General features: G+C 42.2%; 1 protein-coding gene across 1 annotated transcript in view; it reads left to right on the forward strand.

The window, feature by feature from the left end:
• Positions 1-5097: 5097 nt before the first annotated feature.
• Positions 5098-20799, forward strand: part of FBXL7 (F-box and leucine rich repeat protein 7) — a 196912-nt gene continuing 181210 nt past the window's right edge. The window contains exons 1-2 of the mRNA XM_074826297.1: positions 5098-5310; positions 5346-5734. Coding sequence (XP_074682398.1) covers positions 5698-5734 — 37 coding nt within the window. The 5' untranslated portion in view covers positions 5098-5310; positions 5346-5697. The remainder of the gene's footprint in view (positions 5311-5345; positions 5735-20799) is intronic.

Below are 20799 nucleotides of genomic sequence, written 5' to 3' on the forward strand. Positions count from 1 at the left end.
AAAATATTACTTGGCTTCTGCTGTCTTTAAAAGGATACTAATTTTTTTCATAATTTTGTTTAAATATAAAGTGTGAAAACAAATGCTTAAAATGTCTCAAGTATGAAAAATCAAAGCTTCCTATAGCAGATAGGAAACTAGTCTTAGTTTTGTTGCTGGAATTTGAAAGCCTGGGATACAAATGGCTTTTAAACTGAAGTTCGACATAAAGCTAGTTGGAAGTAGCTGGAAGTTTTCGATTTTTTGTTTATTTTTTTTCAAAGAGGAAAGCTTAGACTAAAACTAAGGAAAAAAACCCACCAAGAACAACTGTGGCAAAAATTCCAGAGCCAAAATATTTAGTCTTGGAATTGCTGTGATGATGCCTTATGGAAATAGTTCAGTTGCTTTCAAATTTATTTATTTATTTTCTTTATCCAGAACCCTTTGTTTGGCTACTTCTTCCAAAATCACTGTGGCTTTGTTCATGGAATAGAAAAAATGGTGCTTCATGAGACTTGTAATGCACCACAGAGGGAGGCCCATAATGGATAGAGATATAATGCAAACACTCCCAGGAACGATTGTAGCAACACATCCAAATAGAAACATTTTGGCCCATAGCTTGTTCTTCCTCAGTCCTAATAATTTCTAAGTTCCTCTCACTGGGACAGGATACAAGTCTAAGAAAAATGCATTGATGTCTCCCCATGAAGGAGGAAAACAGCAATATAGGAAGGCACATCCCCTTTAACAATGAATCTTTCCCAGTCTTGAAAAACCAGTAGGTGATAGTACTCCATCTCCTCCTCTCTTAGGTGGGCTCATACTACTTATATTAAGAGGCAACAAACCCGAAAATGATTCTTGTCCTTAGAGAAAGCACTTAATCTCCTTTGGATCGTTGAAGAGATGGCAGAACTGATGTGTTTTAACACTCTTTGCACCATTTTGAAGGCTAGGGTATCTTAAAGGGTTATTGTAAACACTTTCACTAAGAATTATATGATGTGATTCGGGCAGCTTAGCTCAGTCACAGCCAAGAGACTCCTACCAGTCCTTTGTATTTATATATAAATGTACTATGTTTGTAGTTCAAATTGAATAGTCTCAATGTATAAAGTACTAACCAACTGGAAGACAAGGAAAAAAAAAAAAAAGAAGAAAAAGACCACTACATAACTTTTCCAAGAATGAATGAAACATCTCTGAAACTGTTAAAAGAAAATATCTCCTTAGGTCCCATCCACAGTACATAATGGTACTAAGTCCCAAACCATATGGCTAGGCATAATAGGCCTCCCAGACTCCCACAGTGAATCCCACAATGAACCAAGCATTTGGTAAATACTGAAGGACTATAAGATGACTCAGTCCTAGTTGAAACTTGTAGGTCCTCTTTGAACTACCATTTCCCAACTTCTCTGTTCATGTTGACGCTTTTGGGCTTATGAAGCTCCAAGATTGACTGTCCTAACTGCCTTGCACAAAATGGTTACCCATTGTCAGTAGTTTCATTTGTGATGAATACATTTCTGCTGAGGATTTTATGTCTTTGTACAAAAATGAGTTTGGTACTTTACTGCTTCTCCATGTGCCCTCCATCTCATTCTCCTCTAGAAAGAGTGTAATGGGATGTGTAGCAGAAGTATTCAGTCCTTCATCTGAAAGCTGAATTCAGATCTCCTAAAGCAAGATGTTCTTTTCCCTCTAGGCTTTTTTTCTGTTGTTTTATTTTTTTCTTTTTTGCGTGGTTATTTTCCTTTCCTTTTGGTTCTGGTCACGTTGGAATATTTCTGGCGTTTATGTCATAAACTTGACAGACTGGTAACTTGTTTGTCTAATGTCATTATTCTTTACAGGTCTCCCTCGACAACTGAACTTCAAGGCTCACGAAGCACCAGTCTATGCTATTCTTGATGAGCAAAATTACTCCTTGGCAAAGGGATTCATTTTAGTTGTAGTGCATCAGATTTTGAGTTTGGAGGGAAACTGCTGTACTCCTTCTCATGGAAGCTCTGTTCTTTCCGAATCATGTAAAATTATTTATTTACAGCTATGCAATTGGGTCTCTGTGGGATTATGTTTCCAATCGGTCTAAGGAATTTCTCTCCTATATGCAAGAAAGGCTGCTGCAACAAATGAAGAACCTTCTAGGAGTTAGAAGTGGGATCACTGGCCTTGCTGGCGCTATGACCCACACAGGAAAACTTTCAGGTGGTTGAGCACCACGGGATGCACAGAACACGACGTGACATGAGGAGCTGAGAGGTTGGTAGGCAGTTGTTTGCAGTGGTTACTCCCTTCACTGTATTTCAGGCTAAGATTAAGCACAGCTGGGCTGCACATGCAGCATGGACACGTGTTGGTTTCAGCCTGCGTGCGCTCTCCCACAGCTGGGGACCGTCACTGCCCCACAGTATCTGATGGGGGGAGGATGGTACGGCTGGGTGTAGCAGCCACAGCTGCCCCCCACTGAGTCAGAGGTGAGGGCCTGAATGACAGAGGTAGGCTGCTGTACCCCAGAAAGCCCCAGCTTCTTTTTTTAACATCCTATTCTCCAAGGTGAGTACCTAGCAAGTGTTTGGGCAAGGGTTTTTCAAACCCTACAAGCAGATTTCTTCTCGCCCAACCCCTGAACAGGTAACCCTCAAAAAGAAAATAGAGGATGTTAAAAGCAGACACTTGTGTCAAAGCCTGCCTGCCTTGGTGGAGTACAAAGGTTGTTTAATATCAGTGGTTAGAAATTAACCTTTGATTACAGAAAACTGTATTTTTAGACTAATTCATTTTTTCTTTTGAAAAATCTAAGATGGTCATTTGATGCATCTGACCCCAGAAAAAAGTATTTTCTTAAGAGAATTGAAGGATGTGTGTTGTCATCTTGAACCAGGGCCAAAACGTTTTCACAAGGAGAAGCACTAATGACCAGTATCTGATGGGATTAGAGCCTAACTAATATTGCCTAATTACTTGTCAGTCATCTGTGCTGCTGGTACTCTTTTCAGCTTCAGGTAATTAGTCCACCTCTTAATGAAAATGCACATTTTTTCCTTATAAGTTAACCTTCTGTCCTGAAAATGTCAGGTTTTAGAAACTTCCCTTGTAGTGCTGTCAGTGTTGATGCTTTTGCCTCTGCAGTTTCATATGCTATTTGCATTTGTTGACAAAGATGTAATTTGCTTAGAATTATCTGTAGTTGTGGTGATTGTCTTGCATATGTTGTGATATATTTAGGAAGACAGGCTTTTTCATACATAAGATCATAGTGTGGTGCAGGGAAAACTGCGCAACTCATGGTTTAAATCAAATCAGGATTAAAGTGGTTTTGTCTTTTTAATAAGGACATGTAATGACCTGGCAATCAGTGAGCTGTATGCTGAGGATCAGTACCAGCAATACAACACATAAACCACAATAGTAGATACTTGCAAAATGTTAGTAAACAGCTATAAACTTCTAAAGACCCTTCTATAACTAATCCTAAAGAGTCTGAGGCTCACGCATGCATGCCTGTGGGCACGCCACCCCTGAGGCTGTGTAGGTTGCAAACAAATACCTCTCTTCTGAGAGTGTGGGTCCCCCTATTCTCACACACCTCCTGCAGGTACCTGTGTAACCCACATTTTAGGTGTAGTTACATGTACCTGTGCTGCTCCCTATGCTAATGTATGTGGCACAAATACCCACACACACCTGGGGTGCAGGTCCCTGCTTGTTGCAACCCCGAACTGCCACCAGGCAGAGAGCAAGTGCCTCCAGGCCAAGGCAGAAGTGAGATGTCAGCTGAGCGACTTTTGGCAGTGTCAAACCAGGTTGGACTGGTGTCTATCGCATCCTTCTTTTTTACTTCTTTTCAATCTGACTATTTTCCAAAAATCTCTTGTTAACCCCTGATTACCACTTAATCTGTGTAATAGTTTTCTTGAGCAAACTTCATTGCTGTTGTTATTGTTGTTTTACTGTTAGCCATTTGGGGGCAAGCATCCTCTCAGGACCGGCAGTTTCGGGTATTAACCTGTTCACACACAGCCCTTTACCCTTACATCCATTCGAGAGCATCTCCTGTTATCCAGCCCCTTTTGCCAGGCAGAGGCACTGCAGATGCCCCCACGATAGTGAAAACTGTGATTCCCAATTTTGTTGTTAGGGTGGGCTGCCCTCGGGGAGGGCCCTTACCCCATCAGTGCCGTCTCTTACGCCATTGAGCATACTCGACTGTTTCAGGTATGCAATGTTCTGTTAGATGACATCATTGGTCATGGTAGGTGAGACCCTACCAGAGTTTGTAATAACAGCCCTAAGGTTTGAGCTGAATGGGTACATATTGCTTCTGATTTCCTGCCAACCCCTGTGGTCTTGAGAGTTAAAGAGTCTGTCTTTTGGGGTGAAAGAAGAAGCAGCAGCAGCTGTTTTTTAAGAAAGCTGAATTAGATAGAAACATCTCATCGCAAAGCACCAGCCCTGTAGAATACTTGATGAACTAATTTGGGGATGTTTAAACAGTTGGTCTTTTTCTTCCATGTGGTGACAAAGGCCAGGAGTGATTCACTGAAGTGGAGGGTTTGTGGGAAGACTATTTGCAAAGGAGAAAACAGCTCAAACCCCAAAGAAGGGGGGAACAACCGGCCAACAGACCGCCTGCGTGGCTTCCTTGTACACACGGTGACTTTCTGGCAACTTCTGAAAACTGCGCAGGGTTGGAGGGTGCCACGAAGGTGCCCAACCATGGGAACGACACCCGGGCAAACACCTCCCAGTCCCGCCCTGGATGCTCCTTGAGAGCAGCGAGGACCTTCCCTCCGCAGCGCCCGCTGCCTTCACGGCGGCCTCCGGGGCTCGGCCGGGCAGCCCGGGGAGGGCCCGGCAACGGGGCACGGCCGGGGGCGAGCTGGGGAGGGCGGCGGGGCTGGGGCAGAGGCCGGCCAGGAGGAGGGCGGCCGGGCTGGGCGGCCCCGGGGCGCTGCGCTGGGGCACCGCCGCGGGGGGGGGGGACACCGGGGGAGGCGGGGGGCCATGGGGAGCCGCCGGGGCGTGCGCTGTGTCTTTAAAGGCCGGGGCCGGCTGTCGGATCTCCATCCCTCCCTCCCTCCCTTCATCCCTCCTCCCGGCCCGGCGGTGCTGGGCGCCGGGAGGAGGCGCCTGCCGCTAACAAAAAGTCGGTGGCGGCGGCTCTCCCCTTCCTCCTTCCCCGGGCAACAAGTGGCTGGCGGCGGCTTCCCAGGGGAGGCGGCGGCAGTAGTGGGGCTGCGAGGAGGAGGAGGAAGGCGGAGCAGCGCTGAAGGACCGGAGGAGTCCCTGCGCCGGCCGCGGAGCCTGCGCCCGGGGGCCGTCCCGCCCGTCCTGCTTGTGGATTATAACTGGAGCCGCCTCCCCTGCCCTGACACCCCGGCTGGAAACCGGGGCTGGGAAGGCGTCCCGATACATCCCATCCATTTCTTATTCTTTCCCTCTCTCTATTTTTTTTTTTTTTTTTGGAGGGGAAGGGAGGTTATCGGTCACCCGAGAAGAAGCGGAGGAAGTTGCGAGGCTGCTTTGGACATGTCGCCGTGAAAACTCTTCGGGGAGGGGGGTGTGGAGGGGTGTATCTCCTTCCCACCCCCTCACCGCACCCCAGCTCCTCTCCATCATCATCATCACCCGCGGTCGCTCAGCGCCCCGCGGTAGAGATGCTGCGCGGCGGCGGGGGGAGGCGGCGGCGAGCATGAAGCCGGCAGGATGGGCGCGAACAATGGCAAGCAGTACGGCAGCGAGGGTGAGTCGACGGGGGGAAGAGGGGTGCCGGGGTGACCCCCGCTGGGAACCAGGACACGGCCCTCAGGCTCCTGCTGCGCTGAGACCTTTAAAATACCCTTAATTATGTCGTTGTGGTGTGTTTTTTGTTTTTTCTTTTTTAATAGGTGGGTGGTAACTGCTGTCTCAAGTCATGATGTAGAGGCAGCGGCGTGGCTTCAAACGTTGGGGGCAGCTCAGGGGTTACAGCAGCATAACTTCGCTAAAAACTTTTAGAGCGCTCTTTGTAATCTTTTTCTACTTGTCTTCCTATCCCAAGCTCCTTATATTATGCAGTATGGTATATGACTGCTTCCTGTCTGAACAGAAAAAGAAAAAAAAAAGAAATTAACCCCAGGAAAGGAGGGGAGAGTTAATGTTCTCCAGCTGTTATCCATAGATTGTACTCCTGCAATTTCGCTTGAGTGAAACTTTAGTGGGTTTGGTTTTAGATATACAGGGCCTGATTCATTCTTGTGGAAACCTATTAGTCTCGCTGGAGTTGCATCAGGGATGAATTTCAGCTGCTTTGCTGCTGGTGTGGAGGACTACTGGAACAGTCAGCTGGTGTCAGGCAAACCAATGGCAAGTACAGAAAGTTTGTCTTCCTGCCAGCTAGTTTTAAGCTTTCTTTAACTTTTAGTTGTCTTGTATATGTGTTGCCCTCATAGTCTTTATGCAGCCACATAGGATACGTGCCTTCCCCTCATAGTACTGGGCGACCATATAAGATCACTATATTTCTCCCCCCCCCCCCCCTTTTTTTTTTGTTGTTGTTGAGGGTTTGTGGGTGGAGCAAAGGAGATGGTCCTGTGGGTCTGCTCGATTCTTTGGGAGTTCAGAAGGCAACTGCCAAAGAATACACCTCTCTCACATCCAAAATATGCATGAAGATTGTCAAAAGGAAAGGGGAAAAACACCACTTCTCAAACAGATCCTGCAGTTCCTTTCACTTATTGCCAATTGAGCTCTGCTTTTGGAAGACTTGAAAGTCAGAAGCTTTAAGCTAGAGGTATTCTCGCTGTTGTTGATACTGTCACTAAAATAACTTCGGCATAAATGGGGTGAACCTGGAAGTTGCAATCAAAGCCTCTTTAGTTTTCTCCTGAAAGGGGAAACCCTAGTTTGTCCCCAGAGTTGAAAGTGTCAGTGTTGATAGTTCTGGTCACTTGCAAAAAAGCATGTTGCTGAGGGGTGTTTAGCTCGATGATAAGAAGGCATGGCTGCACCCCTGAGCTTTCCTGTGAGTTCAGAGGAATGCTTTGGGGAAGGAACGTGATGGACACCAAGTCTTCCGCAGTCCTCGGTGGAGATTTACTGTTCCAGCACTACCTGATAGGAACTGTGAGGAAGAGGAGGATTGGTGCAACTAGGATATTCCTAACTAATTCACTTCTTCCTTCCATTCAGAGGGGAGGTTGGATGCTGGGAATGTGGACCATATGTGGTAAATTAATCTTTGCAGTACAGACCATTACCTGGATTGAGAAATAGGTAGAATACTGGTTTAAAAATAAAATAAAACAAAAATAAATTTAAAAAATCTCCAAATGTCATAGCCAAAACTTTGATCTTTCAATTTAGGTAACTCGTCCCACACATCATTAGTATGCTCGTGGATCTGGGTTTCCTGGCAGCTTCTATGCATCATCAATTACTGTGAAACTTAGAGAAGCTCTTGTTTGCTACTTTCTTTCTGGGTGATGCAGAGGAGAACAAATCTAAGTCTGATAAAGGGAGTTGTTTTTTTCATAAGCTACTGGGTCTTTTGGTGCCTTTGACAATTGAACTGCTAATTACCATAAAAAGTTGCTTTTTAATAGGATGTGACTAAGGTCCCGGGTGAAGGGGTAGCACTCAGAGGAAACATTCAATGGCTGTGTGCTTTAAGAGCAACCTGAATATCTGGCTTGAAGTTCATAGAGTGGCATAGGTGGTTAGGTATGTGGTACATAGTTTTTGGCATAGTTGGCTTTGTAGACTGGTGCTGCACTGTGTACAGTATGCCGTTTTAGGGGTGGAGAAAAGTACCTTTGTTTGCTGAACTTCTTGAATGCTGTTTTCTCATTTGCTGCTTGCTAGTATCTTAGGTGAGATTTCAGAAAGACAACACAAATTACTTTTAAAATGGCTGTTGTTTTTCACGCAGTCTTCCCATCTGCTGTGAAGCTGTGGAACCTCAGGAATTTGCCTGAATTGCTTCTCATCTCAAAGCTGAAGAGATACATTAGGGCAAGAATAACTCCTGCTCAAGATACCACTTCTAAAACACTACATAACCTTTATTAATAGGAAATTACATTTTGCATGGATTGTTACATTGTTACACTTAATAGTACTAGATAATTTTTTGACATTCACATATATACTGTGTATGTAATGATCTCAGGCAGGTGTCCTAACCATTTGTGACTAATAGCATAAACTACACTGTACTACCTTTTTTATTCATTTATTGCTTCTCCAAGGCTTTATTGAATAGAATTTTTTTGGAAGGTACAATTGTAATGTCAAGATGGACAGGAGAGCTAGATGTTTGAGGAGTCTAAATTAGTTTGTTTACAGAGCCTGGTGAATAATTCCTGACACCTTTAATGAGTATATCTATTTTCCATAAGTTTAGTTTTCTAAGATAGGCTAAAACTTGTTCAAAATGAAGCTTAAATGTGAATAAAATTGCTTCTCTGAAATATGCCATGAAGATGGGATGTGAACACAACAGTCGTTATAAAAAATAAAATAAAATTATAACATACCAAATTTTGTCTACAAGAATTTACCTCTTCTTAGAAGTAGATTATTGAATACAAGTTTATTTTCCTAGTTTTCATTTGGCCTTTTAAAATGTTTCTATAAGGGAGATGATTTCTGAAAGCTTGTTTACCTAGAAGAATATGGAGCTTGAGATTTCAGGCATATCATAGTGTGCAGTAGATCCTGACTGAAATGTTAAAGCTGAAGTTAATCTTTCTGAATGTGTTCCAGCAGTCATGTTTGAATAGCATGACTGAAGTAATAGATTACTGGGGCAAGAAATCCATTTGATCGTGGAGCCGTTCTTGTAAGGCTGGCACCTATGCAGTGGAAATGTATTGTCAGTTACCTCACCAAGAGTGCTTATTGTCCTTCACTTTCCTGCTTTAGGGATAAATCATTCACCTTTCTGTCATTGATTTCTTTTTTGAATAAGAGGAGTCATAGTCATGCCTACCTCATGTCTGATAGCAGAAGGAGCAGCCTGCTGGAGAAGGTATCAAAACCCTTCATTTTTTTTCTTTTTTGTTTAAGGACCTTTATTAAAAGGTATTGCTGAAGAGAATTGCAGCTGACAGAAGACATGAATCATTGTTACAGATGAGGAGGCTCAGCTGAAGTATATCACCCTTTAAGTATTGCTGAGTTGATTAGACACCTAGGCAGTTGCTGTTCCTACTCTGGACACTGTTTCTATAATAGTTCAGTGCAGAATAACCGTATGTGTGCTGGGCACAAGGCTAGGTGGGCACTGGCTATGGAGCCTGCTGTTGGAGGGGGGAGCAGCTAACATCTCCCTTTTTTCTCTGGGAAAAGGTGACTGAATGCTGTCCCTCTTACCCCCTGAGGCAACATTGCATCCACAAGGGGAGGACTTCAAAATCACAGGCTTCTGTTTTATAAGGAAATTGGTGCTGTGACATGAGCTGGAGGAGCAATCTGTGTTCTTACGTAGAAAAGGAAGCTGTGGCATTGAGGTGGAATGGCTGCTTTGCAAAATAATCATAACTTTTCAACACTTGTGTTCTTCCCAAGTGACTTTATTACATTGCGAGACTCCAGAACCAGTCAAATTTGAGAGCAACTAAATAATGGTACAACATTTTGACAACACCAGTGTTCAGACCTTATTAAGGGATGTCTTTTTAATGAGTCAGCTGTCCAGATGGGCACAGTTGTTGATAAAACTTCCATTGGATATCTCCTTGCACCACCTTCTTCCAGAAGCTGGTCTAGAGAGGGTTGGTGACAGTGTGCAGCAGCTCTGGCTGATCAGCTAAAATATATCATGAAAGACTTGATAGGACACAGGAGCCTGGTGCTGTGGAGAACAGAGGATGGCAAGGGAGAAACAGATGAAATGGCAGCTTAGGTAAGGAAATCAATATCCTTTCCAAATTGTAACCTTGCTGACAAAGTAATTTTTTTTTTTTCTTTCTGAATTTGAATATTTGATTTGGAAGACTTAAATGGAAACTATTTGGGAATAACTTTAACTCATCTCTGGTTTTGAAAAATGTTCCTTCTCCAGATTTTTCTGTGGCATCTTCTGTTCACAAACCACTTGGAGGAAGAATTCCTGTATAGATCCAAGTGTCCTGCTAGTGTCAGTGCCAGTGCAGAAACCTACCTATGACACGGCATACAGTTGCCACAAAGCACAGGCAACATGGTTCACAAAGATGGCTTTAACCATGATGATGGTGTATGGTAGCTGAAGCTTTCTAGGGATTGCCACTATGTAGCACTGTGGTGAAATAGGTCAGTCTGTGTTCATTCTGGAATAGGTTACTCTCTTAAATCCCTTCCTCAGGAGAAATGGTTCAGGCCTGCTTTACAGACCTAAGATTTCATACTTGTGTCCTCTTTCTTGAAGTTGCTGTTGGACACATTAGCTCCTTTTGAATGGCACCTTTGATTTCAAACTAGATCTCTGTTAATCTAGTGATGGCAAATGTTCTGATGCATCAGGCATTGTGTATGGAAATCTTTTGACTCCAAAAGTTCTGTTAGTTCAGGACCTACAGATTTTTGCATCTGTTAGGATTTGTTTCCCTGCAAAGCATTGGTGGATTAACCTCCCAAGCAGTGCTTATGTCAGGTGTGAAAAGCAGTATAATGCGGTGGTCTTGCACTACAGAAAAAGTATTAGAGATGGGTAAGCTATTTAGTTTAAAAAATCAAATCAGAATAGCTTGTCAATTGTTTATACTGGTGGTTAGAATCTGTGGAGCCTCATAGGCTATCTTAATGAGCATAAGGGAATGGGAAAGACAGTAAATTAGCTCTTATTGAATTATGTAATTACAAAATTGTGATACCCCCCCTTCCTTCCTCCAGGGTATCTTCTCTATGCACTACATCTTCAAAAGCCAGGGCAGTCTTTGATTCTGTGGGTTTTTTTTTTTGTTGGTTCCCCCCCCCGCCAAGATTTCCAGAATCAAGTGAAGAGTCTCATCAAGTTAGGGCTAAATGGCTTATAGGCTGTTCAGTTTATTCCCACTTTGTTTTGATGTCTGAGTTGCATTTACACATTACTATCTGACGTGTTAAATGTGAAGTTTAGCATATAGTTTTTACTGCTGTCTGTCTTCCAGTTCTGATCCTTTCCCAGGTGTTCTGTTGAGATAATATGTCTTGCTGTTCTTGGAGAAGTCTGTTTTTTTTTTTTTTTTTTTTTTTTCTTTCCCTACTTTAGCTAGATGTCATTCAGAGGGACCTTGAGAGGTGGGCCTGTGTAAACCTCATGAAGTTCAACAAGGCCAAGTGCAAGGTCCTGCAGTTGGGTCAAGGCAATCCCATGCACAAATACAGGCTGGGCGATGAGTGGATTGAGAGCAGCCCTGAGGAGAAGGACTTGGGGGTACTGGTGGATGGAAAACTGACTATGCGCCAGCAATGTGCACTCACAGCTCAGAAAGCCAACCATATCCTGGGCTGCATCGAGAGAAATGTAGTCACCAAGTTGAGGGAGGTGATTCTCCCCCTCTCCTCTGCTCTCATGAGATCCCACCTGGAGTACTGTGTCCAGCTCTGGGGCCCCCAATATACGGAGGACGTGGACCTGCTCGAGCAAGTCCAGAGGAGGACCACAAAGATGACTGGGGGCTGGAGCACCTTCCTTGTGAGGGCAGGCTGAGAGAGTTGGGGTTGTTCAGCCTGGAGAACGCAAGGCTCCGGGGAGACCTTATAGGGGCCTTCCAGTACTTAAAGCGGGCCTACAGGAAAGATGGGGAGGGACTCTTGATCAGGGAGTGTAAATGATAGGATGAGGGGTGACAGTTTTAAACTGAAAGAGGGTAAATTTAAACTAGATATAGGGAAGAAATTCTCTCCTGTGAGGGTGGTGAGATGCTGGAACAGGTTGCCTAGAGATGTGGCTGCCCCCTTCATGGAAGTGTTCAAGGCCAGGTTGGACGGGGCTTTGAGCAACCTGGTCTAGTGGAAGGTGTCCCTGCCTATGGCAGGGGATTGGAACTAGACGGTCTTTAAGGTCCCTTCCAACCCAAACCATTCTATGATTCTCTTACACACCTCCCCACTGTGTAATTGCTGCAATTGAAACTTAACACCCTCCATAGAACTACTCTAAGTGTTATGGTGCTGCTCAATGGCACTCTTTGTGCTTACTTATACAATCTTTTCTGCTTTGTGGTGCTCAGCCAGGGTTGGTTCTTACATTTTACCTGTAGATGGTTTTTAGTCTGCCGCGTTCAGGGAGTCAAGAGACTTGCCTCTTAACAGCAAGATTTGGACTGGAAAGGAAGCAACATTAAAAATGTCAATCCTTCAAGCAATGTCGATTTTGAAAGTAAATTTGTTCTCTGACAGTAGCCAACTGCTGCTAACCAAAAGTAACCTTCACAAATGCTGCTTATGACTTTTTTTTTTAATCTAAGTTTCAGCTGAGCAATGCAAAAGGGTTGTGTGTATGTTTACTCAGTTTGTCTCCAAAAAGTAAATTTACTCTAAGCTCAGTGCTTATGTTGCTGCTTGTTGTCCAGATCACATGACAGGGACAGGAGGAGGCTTGGATACAGCATTTAACTGTGCTGCTGTGCTGCTTTCAGTTTCATATGGTACAGTATTTTCTTTCTTTAAAAAAAAAAAAATAAATTAACTGCCTGTGTGTACTCAGGCACATATGTTTATATATACACACACACACAAAGTAACATGTTGGGGGGGGATTTAGGCTTCAAAAGTTGTTAATGTTATCTGTAGCTTTCTAGAAAGTAACTTAGTGGCTCACATCAACGTTATTTCATAAATGTTACTCATTTCCTAAAATGCTTCTGGGGGGAGGTAGGGTCTTTTTTATTTTATTATTGCTTTGTTAACAAATATGAGCTAACTAACTGTACTCTGGGGAATTATCTTTGTCTTGGATGGTTGCTTCAGCCCAGTGCAAAAGTAACTAGATGCTCTTTCTTTTGTATATTTTATAAAAAAAAAAAAAATCATTAATTGGATGCCAGTCAGAGGCCTGAATAAACTTTGGTGCTGGTGATACAACATGGAAAGCTTCTAGCTCACCCCTCTCAACTAAGGTAGTAGGAGTTTAGGACTTGCACATCCTAGTCCTTATTTTACTTGCTCCCTGTAGGCAGGGAAGGAAATGAGATTACTTTACTAACTTTCCTAAACTGAAATGGTATTTTTGTTTTCTTGGAAGAAGTACCTTGTACCAAGCTAGATTCATAAAATCCAAGTTGAAGTTGATAGTGTATAGTTACTTGTGGAAAAACATCAACATGTATTCAGGATTGTCTGCCTGTTTTAAGTCTAAATTGCTAGTCCAAAAATCTCCTCAGAGAACTTGGTTTTCTGGCATTTTCAGTCCTTTGGCTAATTCTAGATTCCTCACTTCTGCGAGTAATTTCGAACTAGGTATTGGTTTACTACTTTGTGGGTCTTGTTTGTGTTAGGAAAGTGATTAGCAGAAGACAGTGGATGGCATTTGAAAGCTGAAATGCACAAATGGTTTATTTCTGTTCTTTGTTTTGTAGACAACTAAGTCTGTATCCTTTAACACAGGATGAGTGCTTTGCTAAATTAGGGCAGCTATTTTATTAAGGAGTAAAAACCTTCAAAACTTGAAAAATGCGTTGTGGCCTGTCTGTAGAATCTGTTCCTTGCTCATAAGGAAAAGAAATATGCAGCATTTTCTAAGAATACAGATATGCAACTTGTGATTGGATAAGCATGCTGAGAGACTTTGTTACTCAAGTAGCATTTAGGTTGAGTACTAGTAGTGTTGTTGTAGTTGACCTCGGGGAAAAGCTATTACTTCCATCTGATCGTACCACTCACTTTTGTTTCAAGTCTACCTGTGTGCCTTTTGGCAGAGACATCATGTTAAGGACAGTTTTATGTGAGGGGTCCTTAGAGGAGTTGAAGCATAGAGGAGGTGCTATCATCTTGATGTTATGCTGTAGGTCGTTAAAGAAGTCCCTGTTATCCTAGACTGCACATCTTACATGCTTGCCACTGTGGTGTCTGTATCTGTAGATGTCCCTCCATACAGAAGAAGTCATCAGGGACCATGGCCATTCTTCTCAAGAAAGCAGTAAGGTCTGCACACTGACCAGAGTAAGGGTCTTTAACCCAAGAAGTTCTAAACCAGAAACAAACAGAGCTAAATTGTGCTGATCACAGAAACACTCTCATATATCTTCTATATGGAGGTGTGAAGAAGTGCTGTTGTAATTGTGCTACATAGACTGAACTGTAGGAGAACCTGGAATATGCCAGAGAGGTGATAAGATATCTCAACCCTGGATCTATTCAAGGTCAGGTTGGACAGGGCTCTGAGCAACCTGATCTAGTTGAAGATGTCCCTGCTCATTGCAAGGGAGTTGAACTAGATGACCTTTAACAGTCCCTTTCAACCCAAACTATTCTATGATAATATGCACAAACAGTTTCAAGTACTGCCTTAAAGGAAAGGCTTGAGTTGGCTGTGTTTGAACAGATATTTAAGGAAAAGGCTTCAACTTTGTACCAGTATCTAAGCTCAACAAAAATAATTTCTTGGCAAAGTAGGTCTCTTCACCCTATGCACTTTTGAGATCTCTGCCTTAAACAAGTAAATGGAGAAAAAATTGCTGGGTGCTTTTTTTTTCCCTGTATACATTTCGTCATCCCCACCAAGTTGAAACCCTTGTTGTAAGGCTACTTGTTCAAGCAAATGGATGTTTAACACGCATGCCTGTATCTGAACTGAGTAATTACTGTAGGGATCTGCATGGCATTGGGAATCTTTTTCCTTCCTGTGCTCAACAGCACTGTTTGCTGAAAATGCAACCTCAGGCTTCATTTATGTGCATGGGATTTAAACAGAGGAAGCTATAGTGGCATATCAGTTATTGCTCTAATTTTAATGCACCTTTGCTCAATGGGAAGGGTTTGTTTTCTAACACATCTGTTTTCAGAATTGAGATATGAAAATGCATAACAGATACAGCAACTTCCATTCAGACACAGGTGGGGTAGTGACTCTCTTGAGCTGAGGAGTCATGTAGTTAGACTTATGTTGCCATCATATCCTTGCTTTAGTAGTGTGCATGGTAGTACAGTACTTAACCTGGAGCTCTGTATTCCAGGCAGGCTGTGGTGGTAAACCCTTCCAAAGACCCTTCTTGGAGTAAAGAGAGAAACAGGAAGCTTTCTTTCATGCCCATGTTTTGAATCAGGAAATTCCTGTCTACAACACATAAATTTGTCATGTCAACATCTTAAAATCATGTGATGCTTCTTTCTCAGGGTTTTGTGTACAAATGTCTATAATAGCTGCAGGAATGCTATATTGAAGTCTTCTCAAACAGCATACTAACTTGGAGAAATGTGTTCTAATACTCTTTTCAGTGAATCTATTTTAAAAATTATCATCTTCAATTTCATTATTTGTTCCTGTAAAGACACTAATGAGATTTGCAGATGATATTATAAAAGGAGCAGTTATGAGGTCAGATGTCTTTTGTTGTTGTTTAAGAAAGAAAAGAAAAAGGAGAAGCCAGAAACATTGGCATAATGTCAATGATGGTTAACTAGGAAGAACCCCTTTTGATCAAGAGTCACACAGGCTTGTTTAACAGTGAAAGGAGAATTTGGATCAAGTATAGTTGTCACATTACAAGTGTAATCTTGTCAGTTCATGGGGAGTCCAGACTTTCATTGCTTGTATGACTTCACGCATTATAGAGAAGCAGGCCATCTATTTAAGGCTCTGATACTACTTTGTTGCCAGATTGCACACAGTCCTCTTTCTGTGTGACTGCATGGGATGGAGGAACTTGGAGGTTTTTTTCTTAAATTGTGTAATAATTACTTAAAGAATTAGTATTTCATTTAAATTCTATCCTTGAGGGATAGTAAAGCTATTGTGGGAACTGATGAACAGCAAGCACATGTATTTGAGAGTTTCTTACGTGCTCATGGCTCTTACTGTGAAATATGTTGTTTTGTCACTGACACAACGATGTTAGTACTTGATCTAGCGCACCGCTGGAGTGCAAGAGAAAAAACAACAGCTGGTCACCCACAGAAGTACTGAACAGATCATCTTTTCTGTAGTACCTAGCGAAACGTATTTCTGTTCTCCATATTCCATTTGCCTTTTCTCTGACAGTTTATAAGGAAGTTGCTTGTGGCATCAACATAACTTTTTTAAACTAAGATGATGGAAACAATAAGCTATTGCTGAAATATGTGGTGAAAATTGTTGATATTATACTACTACAACTCATGCTTTTAGAATTTTTGGAACCTTAGGATTTACTAAAAGAGGTATAAATAAAAACCTCAGAGAGAAGGATTTCAGTTCCAGTTAGCCATGCTAGCATTAAGTTGAAACTAACAATATGGTCTTGTATGTCAAGAAGATCTAGTAGCTGACCTTCCTCCTTGAGTTCATGTTTGATTGTATTCTTTCATAGCCAATAAGCTTGAAGGCCTTCATCTGTTTTTAGAAGGGTTTGAGAACATAGGTGCTCTTTCTTGCTGAGGAATTGCTCTCTTGTTCCGCAATACTAGACTGCGAGTGAAGATCAGTACAGGCAGTAAAATTACATTAGGATATTTTCCCATCAACTCCTGGCCATATCTCGATTTCTACTTTAGAGCCTGAAGTATACAGACTCACAGATTGGAAGTGACATCTCTGGAGATGTCTAATCCAACTCACTACTCAGAACAGATCAACTAGAGCAAGTTGCCCAGAGCCACGTACAGTCAGATTTTTGAACACCTCCAACCTTACAACATCTCTGGGCAGCCTCATCCAGTGTTCACTCACCTGTAGATTTAAAGAAAAAAAAAAGGATGCTTTGATGCTTTATTATTTTTGAATGAAAGTGCTTATATTTCAGTTTGTGACCATTCTCTCTTGTCTGTTCACTGGCTGTCACTGAAAAGCATCTGGTTCTGTCTTCTTTTACTCCCTTCTCTCCCTCCTCCAGGTATTTATACACATTGATAAGATTACCCCTTGAGTCCTCTCTTCTCCAGGGTAAACCATCCCAGCTCTCTAAGCCTCTCTTCATGTGTCAGATGCTCCAATCAATTTATCTTTATGGCCTTTTACTGGACTCTCTCCAGTATGTCCATGTCTCTCTTGTACTGAGGAGCCCAGACCTGGACCCAGCACTCCAGATGTAGCCTCACCAGTGCTGAGTAGTGGAGAAGAATCAACTCTCTCAATCTGCTACAGTGCTTTCTGACAGCGATGCAGGCTGGGATATAGTTGGCTGCCTTTGCTGTGAGGGCACATTGCTGGCTCATGTTCAACTTGATGTCCACCAGAACCCTCAGATCCTTTCCTGTCAAGCTGCGTTCCAGCTGGTTATACCTCCCCAGGTGCAGGACTCTACACTTCCTTCTGTTGAACTATCTTCCTGAGGCTCTCGTTGGCCCACTTGTCATCCTGTTGAAGTCCATCTGAATGGCAGCAACCCCTTGGTGCATCAGTCACTACTCACAGCTTTGTATCATCTGTGAACTCGTTGAGGGTGCACTCTGTCCCATCATTCAGGTCACCACTAGTGATGGGGCTCCAGGTGCACTTCATGTTGCTGATCACAACAATTTGTTCCCAGCAGGTTGGTTAGTCTTCACTTTGTCTCACTGTCCATTGATGAAGTGTGTACTTCATCAGTTGTCTATGAAGGTGCTATGGGAAACAGAGTTGGAAAGTCTTACTGAAGTCAGGATACACCACATCCTCTATATCCCCTCATCCACTGAGCCAGTCATTTTATTGTTGATGTCTGTCAGATTCGTCAGGCATGACTTCCATTTATAAATCTACACTAATGACTCCTGATCACCTTCTTGGCTTGGAAATATTTTCCAGGAAGCTCTGTCACTTTTCCTGGCTTGAGGTGAGGCTGCCCAGCCTGTGGGTCTCTAGATTCTCCTCCCTGCCCTGCTTGAAGACTGGAGGAAAGCAAAAATCACCCCTCAAGAACCTCTCCTGATTGCCATGACCTTTCTAAGATAATTGAGAGTGACCTTGCCATGGCATTACCAGATCACTCAGCCCTCAGAAGTGCATTCCATCAGGTCTCATGGAATTATGTCTGTCCAGTTTGTTTAAATGTCTCCCAAACTTGATCGTCCTGTACTTCTACTGGTTACTTGTGTTTACAAAAGGTACTACCAGGCTTTCAGAAGTAATACAGTTCAACTGTAGCAAGTTCTGGCAAGTGTTAAGGCTGTCTTACAGTAGTTGAGTATCTCTAAACAGTGCTCTGTAAACTTGTGTCTACAGCTGGTTTGGAGTTTTTCAGCTATAATTTATTTTTACCTTGTATTATTAAGGTTTAAAAAAAAGTCTTCATTTCCACTGTATAAAGAAACTCACTTTCTCAATGACTGTTCTTTCTTTTGGCAGACAACAGATAAAATAGAAGAACCCTCCTAAGAGTTGTGGTGGTAGAATCAGGCTCTGTTTTTTGTTGCTGTTTCTGGCAGAATAAATGGTCTGTGCTTTTATGAAAAGCTTCTTCAACAGAGTTTTGCTTGTTTCAGAAGGAACAGCTAGCCCAGGATCACATGTTTTTTTTTTCTCTCCTAGAAAATGAAGATTGTTGCTTTAATTAATGAAGAAGTTATATTTGTATTAATCATGGTAAGAAATAATTTCTGCAGTTTTCAAGTTGATGTAGCCATAACTGGTAAAAATGCTTGTCAGTAATCCATATTCTGCTGGTGTAAAGACTTGCTGCTTTCCACATATTCTAAAATTGGATCAAAAAGGATTTAAATCCCTCATTTAAATTATAGTGCAAGGGGTATGTTAATATTCAAGTTTAGAAGAAACAATCATTACCAGACAATATAGTTAATTTAAATGTTCTAAAGTGCTAGTAGATCCTTCTCAGTTTAGAATCTTCTATTTAAAACTAAACCCATGTACAACACGTCTTTTGGGTATTGCTACGCTTTATGCTACTTGGCAATGGAATTTACATTTTGGCTTTAGTACCGAAAAGCTACCTTTAGGTTAATTCACCTGTTAACATTACCTATTCCTTGCACATTTGTTCTGTGTGGGAGAGGGAGTGACTTTCTAGCAAGATGGAAGGTTAAATTCCCTGTGACATAATCAGGTCTATGAAAGATACTGGGATCAGAACTATATCCACAGTGACTTGAATTAAAATGTTCAAACATAAAAGATGTTAGGGGTGACTTTTTTAAAACAGGTTTTCTTTCCATTTGTATGTATAGACTATACAGCATAGTCCGGTATGAAGTTTTCTTTGGCACTCATTAGACGTGAGCAGAATATTTTGCCAATGTCTTCATTTCTCTTGGGAAATTATTGCTCTTTATTCCCCTGTGGGTGTACCTTTTGTTGCACTGTGTGGTTGTCTTTATGGAGAAACTTGAATGCTTGTGGGTATTTTTCTCTTGCCAGGAACTGCTGAAACAAAGGTGAATGTGAGACTTCCTCTCCCTCAAACAATTACTAATTTTTCCCACTTTGACTCTGGTTTCAAGAGGCTGCATACAAGAGAACTTTTCTTGTATCTGAGAAATTATCCAACTGTGAATGGGTTTACAGATTATCAAGAGGTATGGCAGCAATTGGGAGTAAGTGGAATGTTAGTTTCTCTTTGGTTGTCCACAGATTTATTGATTGAAGGATTGTATTTTGTTTTAGGGCTTCGGTGATGATGTCATTTGCTTCTCACTGTGAAAGTACATAGTATGTCAAACTGTATTTCTGACTCTGAGAGCTGAACTGGAATGACTGTCCAGCATCTTAAAAATTGTACATGTTTCTCTAGTTATGGGTCAGGTAACGAGGTGGAATTAAACCACCTTATTGCTTACCTTTTTTGAGCACAGGAAGAAGTCTTGGCAGCAGAAGTTGGACACAAGTGAATGTTGCAGACCTGTTCCTTTCTGGGTTTCCTGCTTTCATTTTGCCAGGCCTCATTTTCTATAGAAAATATATTCATGCCCCCTCTCTGTGTCCTTCACTGAGGTGTAGGGTTTCTTCATTAAGTCCCTACATGAGCGAAAACATTCCTAGAAAGTGAAGTTTGGCTTCCATAGGATTAGAATCCAAACCAGAACAAGTCTAGTCAGACACAGGAGCCTTTCATGCAGCAGATTCGGCTGTTAGTGGCAGTGTGGTTTGTCTGTTTGTGCCTTTTAAGCACCAATTAATCCTACCTGTGTTTTCCACAATGTTATTCCTAGCTGAGTTATCGATACTTGGCTGAAAGGAATGTGGTAGGTAGGACACAGAGCCTGGTCTTTTTGTGAATTAACTCATATTGATAACTGCCTTGTTTCTAATGCTAGCCATCCATGGTTTTGAGGAAATGTAAGACAAATTGTGAAGGATTCTGAAAATTTAGGAGGTATTTTTGAGCCAAGGCCAGGTCTCTAACTATGCACTTGAGAGAAAAAGAATCCTCACACAGTCTTGTTTTAACCCTGTGGATGCTGGCTTATAGCAAGTGGAGTGTGGACAAAATCCCTGCATGATCAGTAGAACTCATTCTTCTAATTTTTTTTTTCTTTGGTAGTTGAACAAATCCTGTATTTACCAAGGCCTGAAAGTGGTGGTACTTGGCTGTTGGGCAGCCAGTGAAGAGAGCCCTCAAGTCTGCTGGCTCATACCCAAAAGCAACCATTTTGCAAAAGATAAGTCCTTTATCTCACATGGTAAATTCTCCCAGTCAGGTAGCATTCTCCAGAAATAACAAAACAAAAACCAGAAAAATACAAAACGCTAGAAAATGAATAGGATAGATTAAGATCACCTATTGGTGTGTA

Source organism: Strix aluco, chromosome 1, assembly GCF_031877795.1.
Source record: "Strix aluco isolate bStrAlu1 chromosome 1, bStrAlu1.hap1, whole genome shotgun sequence".
Lineage (NCBI taxonomy): Eukaryota > Metazoa > Chordata > Aves > Strigiformes > Strigidae > Strix > Strix aluco.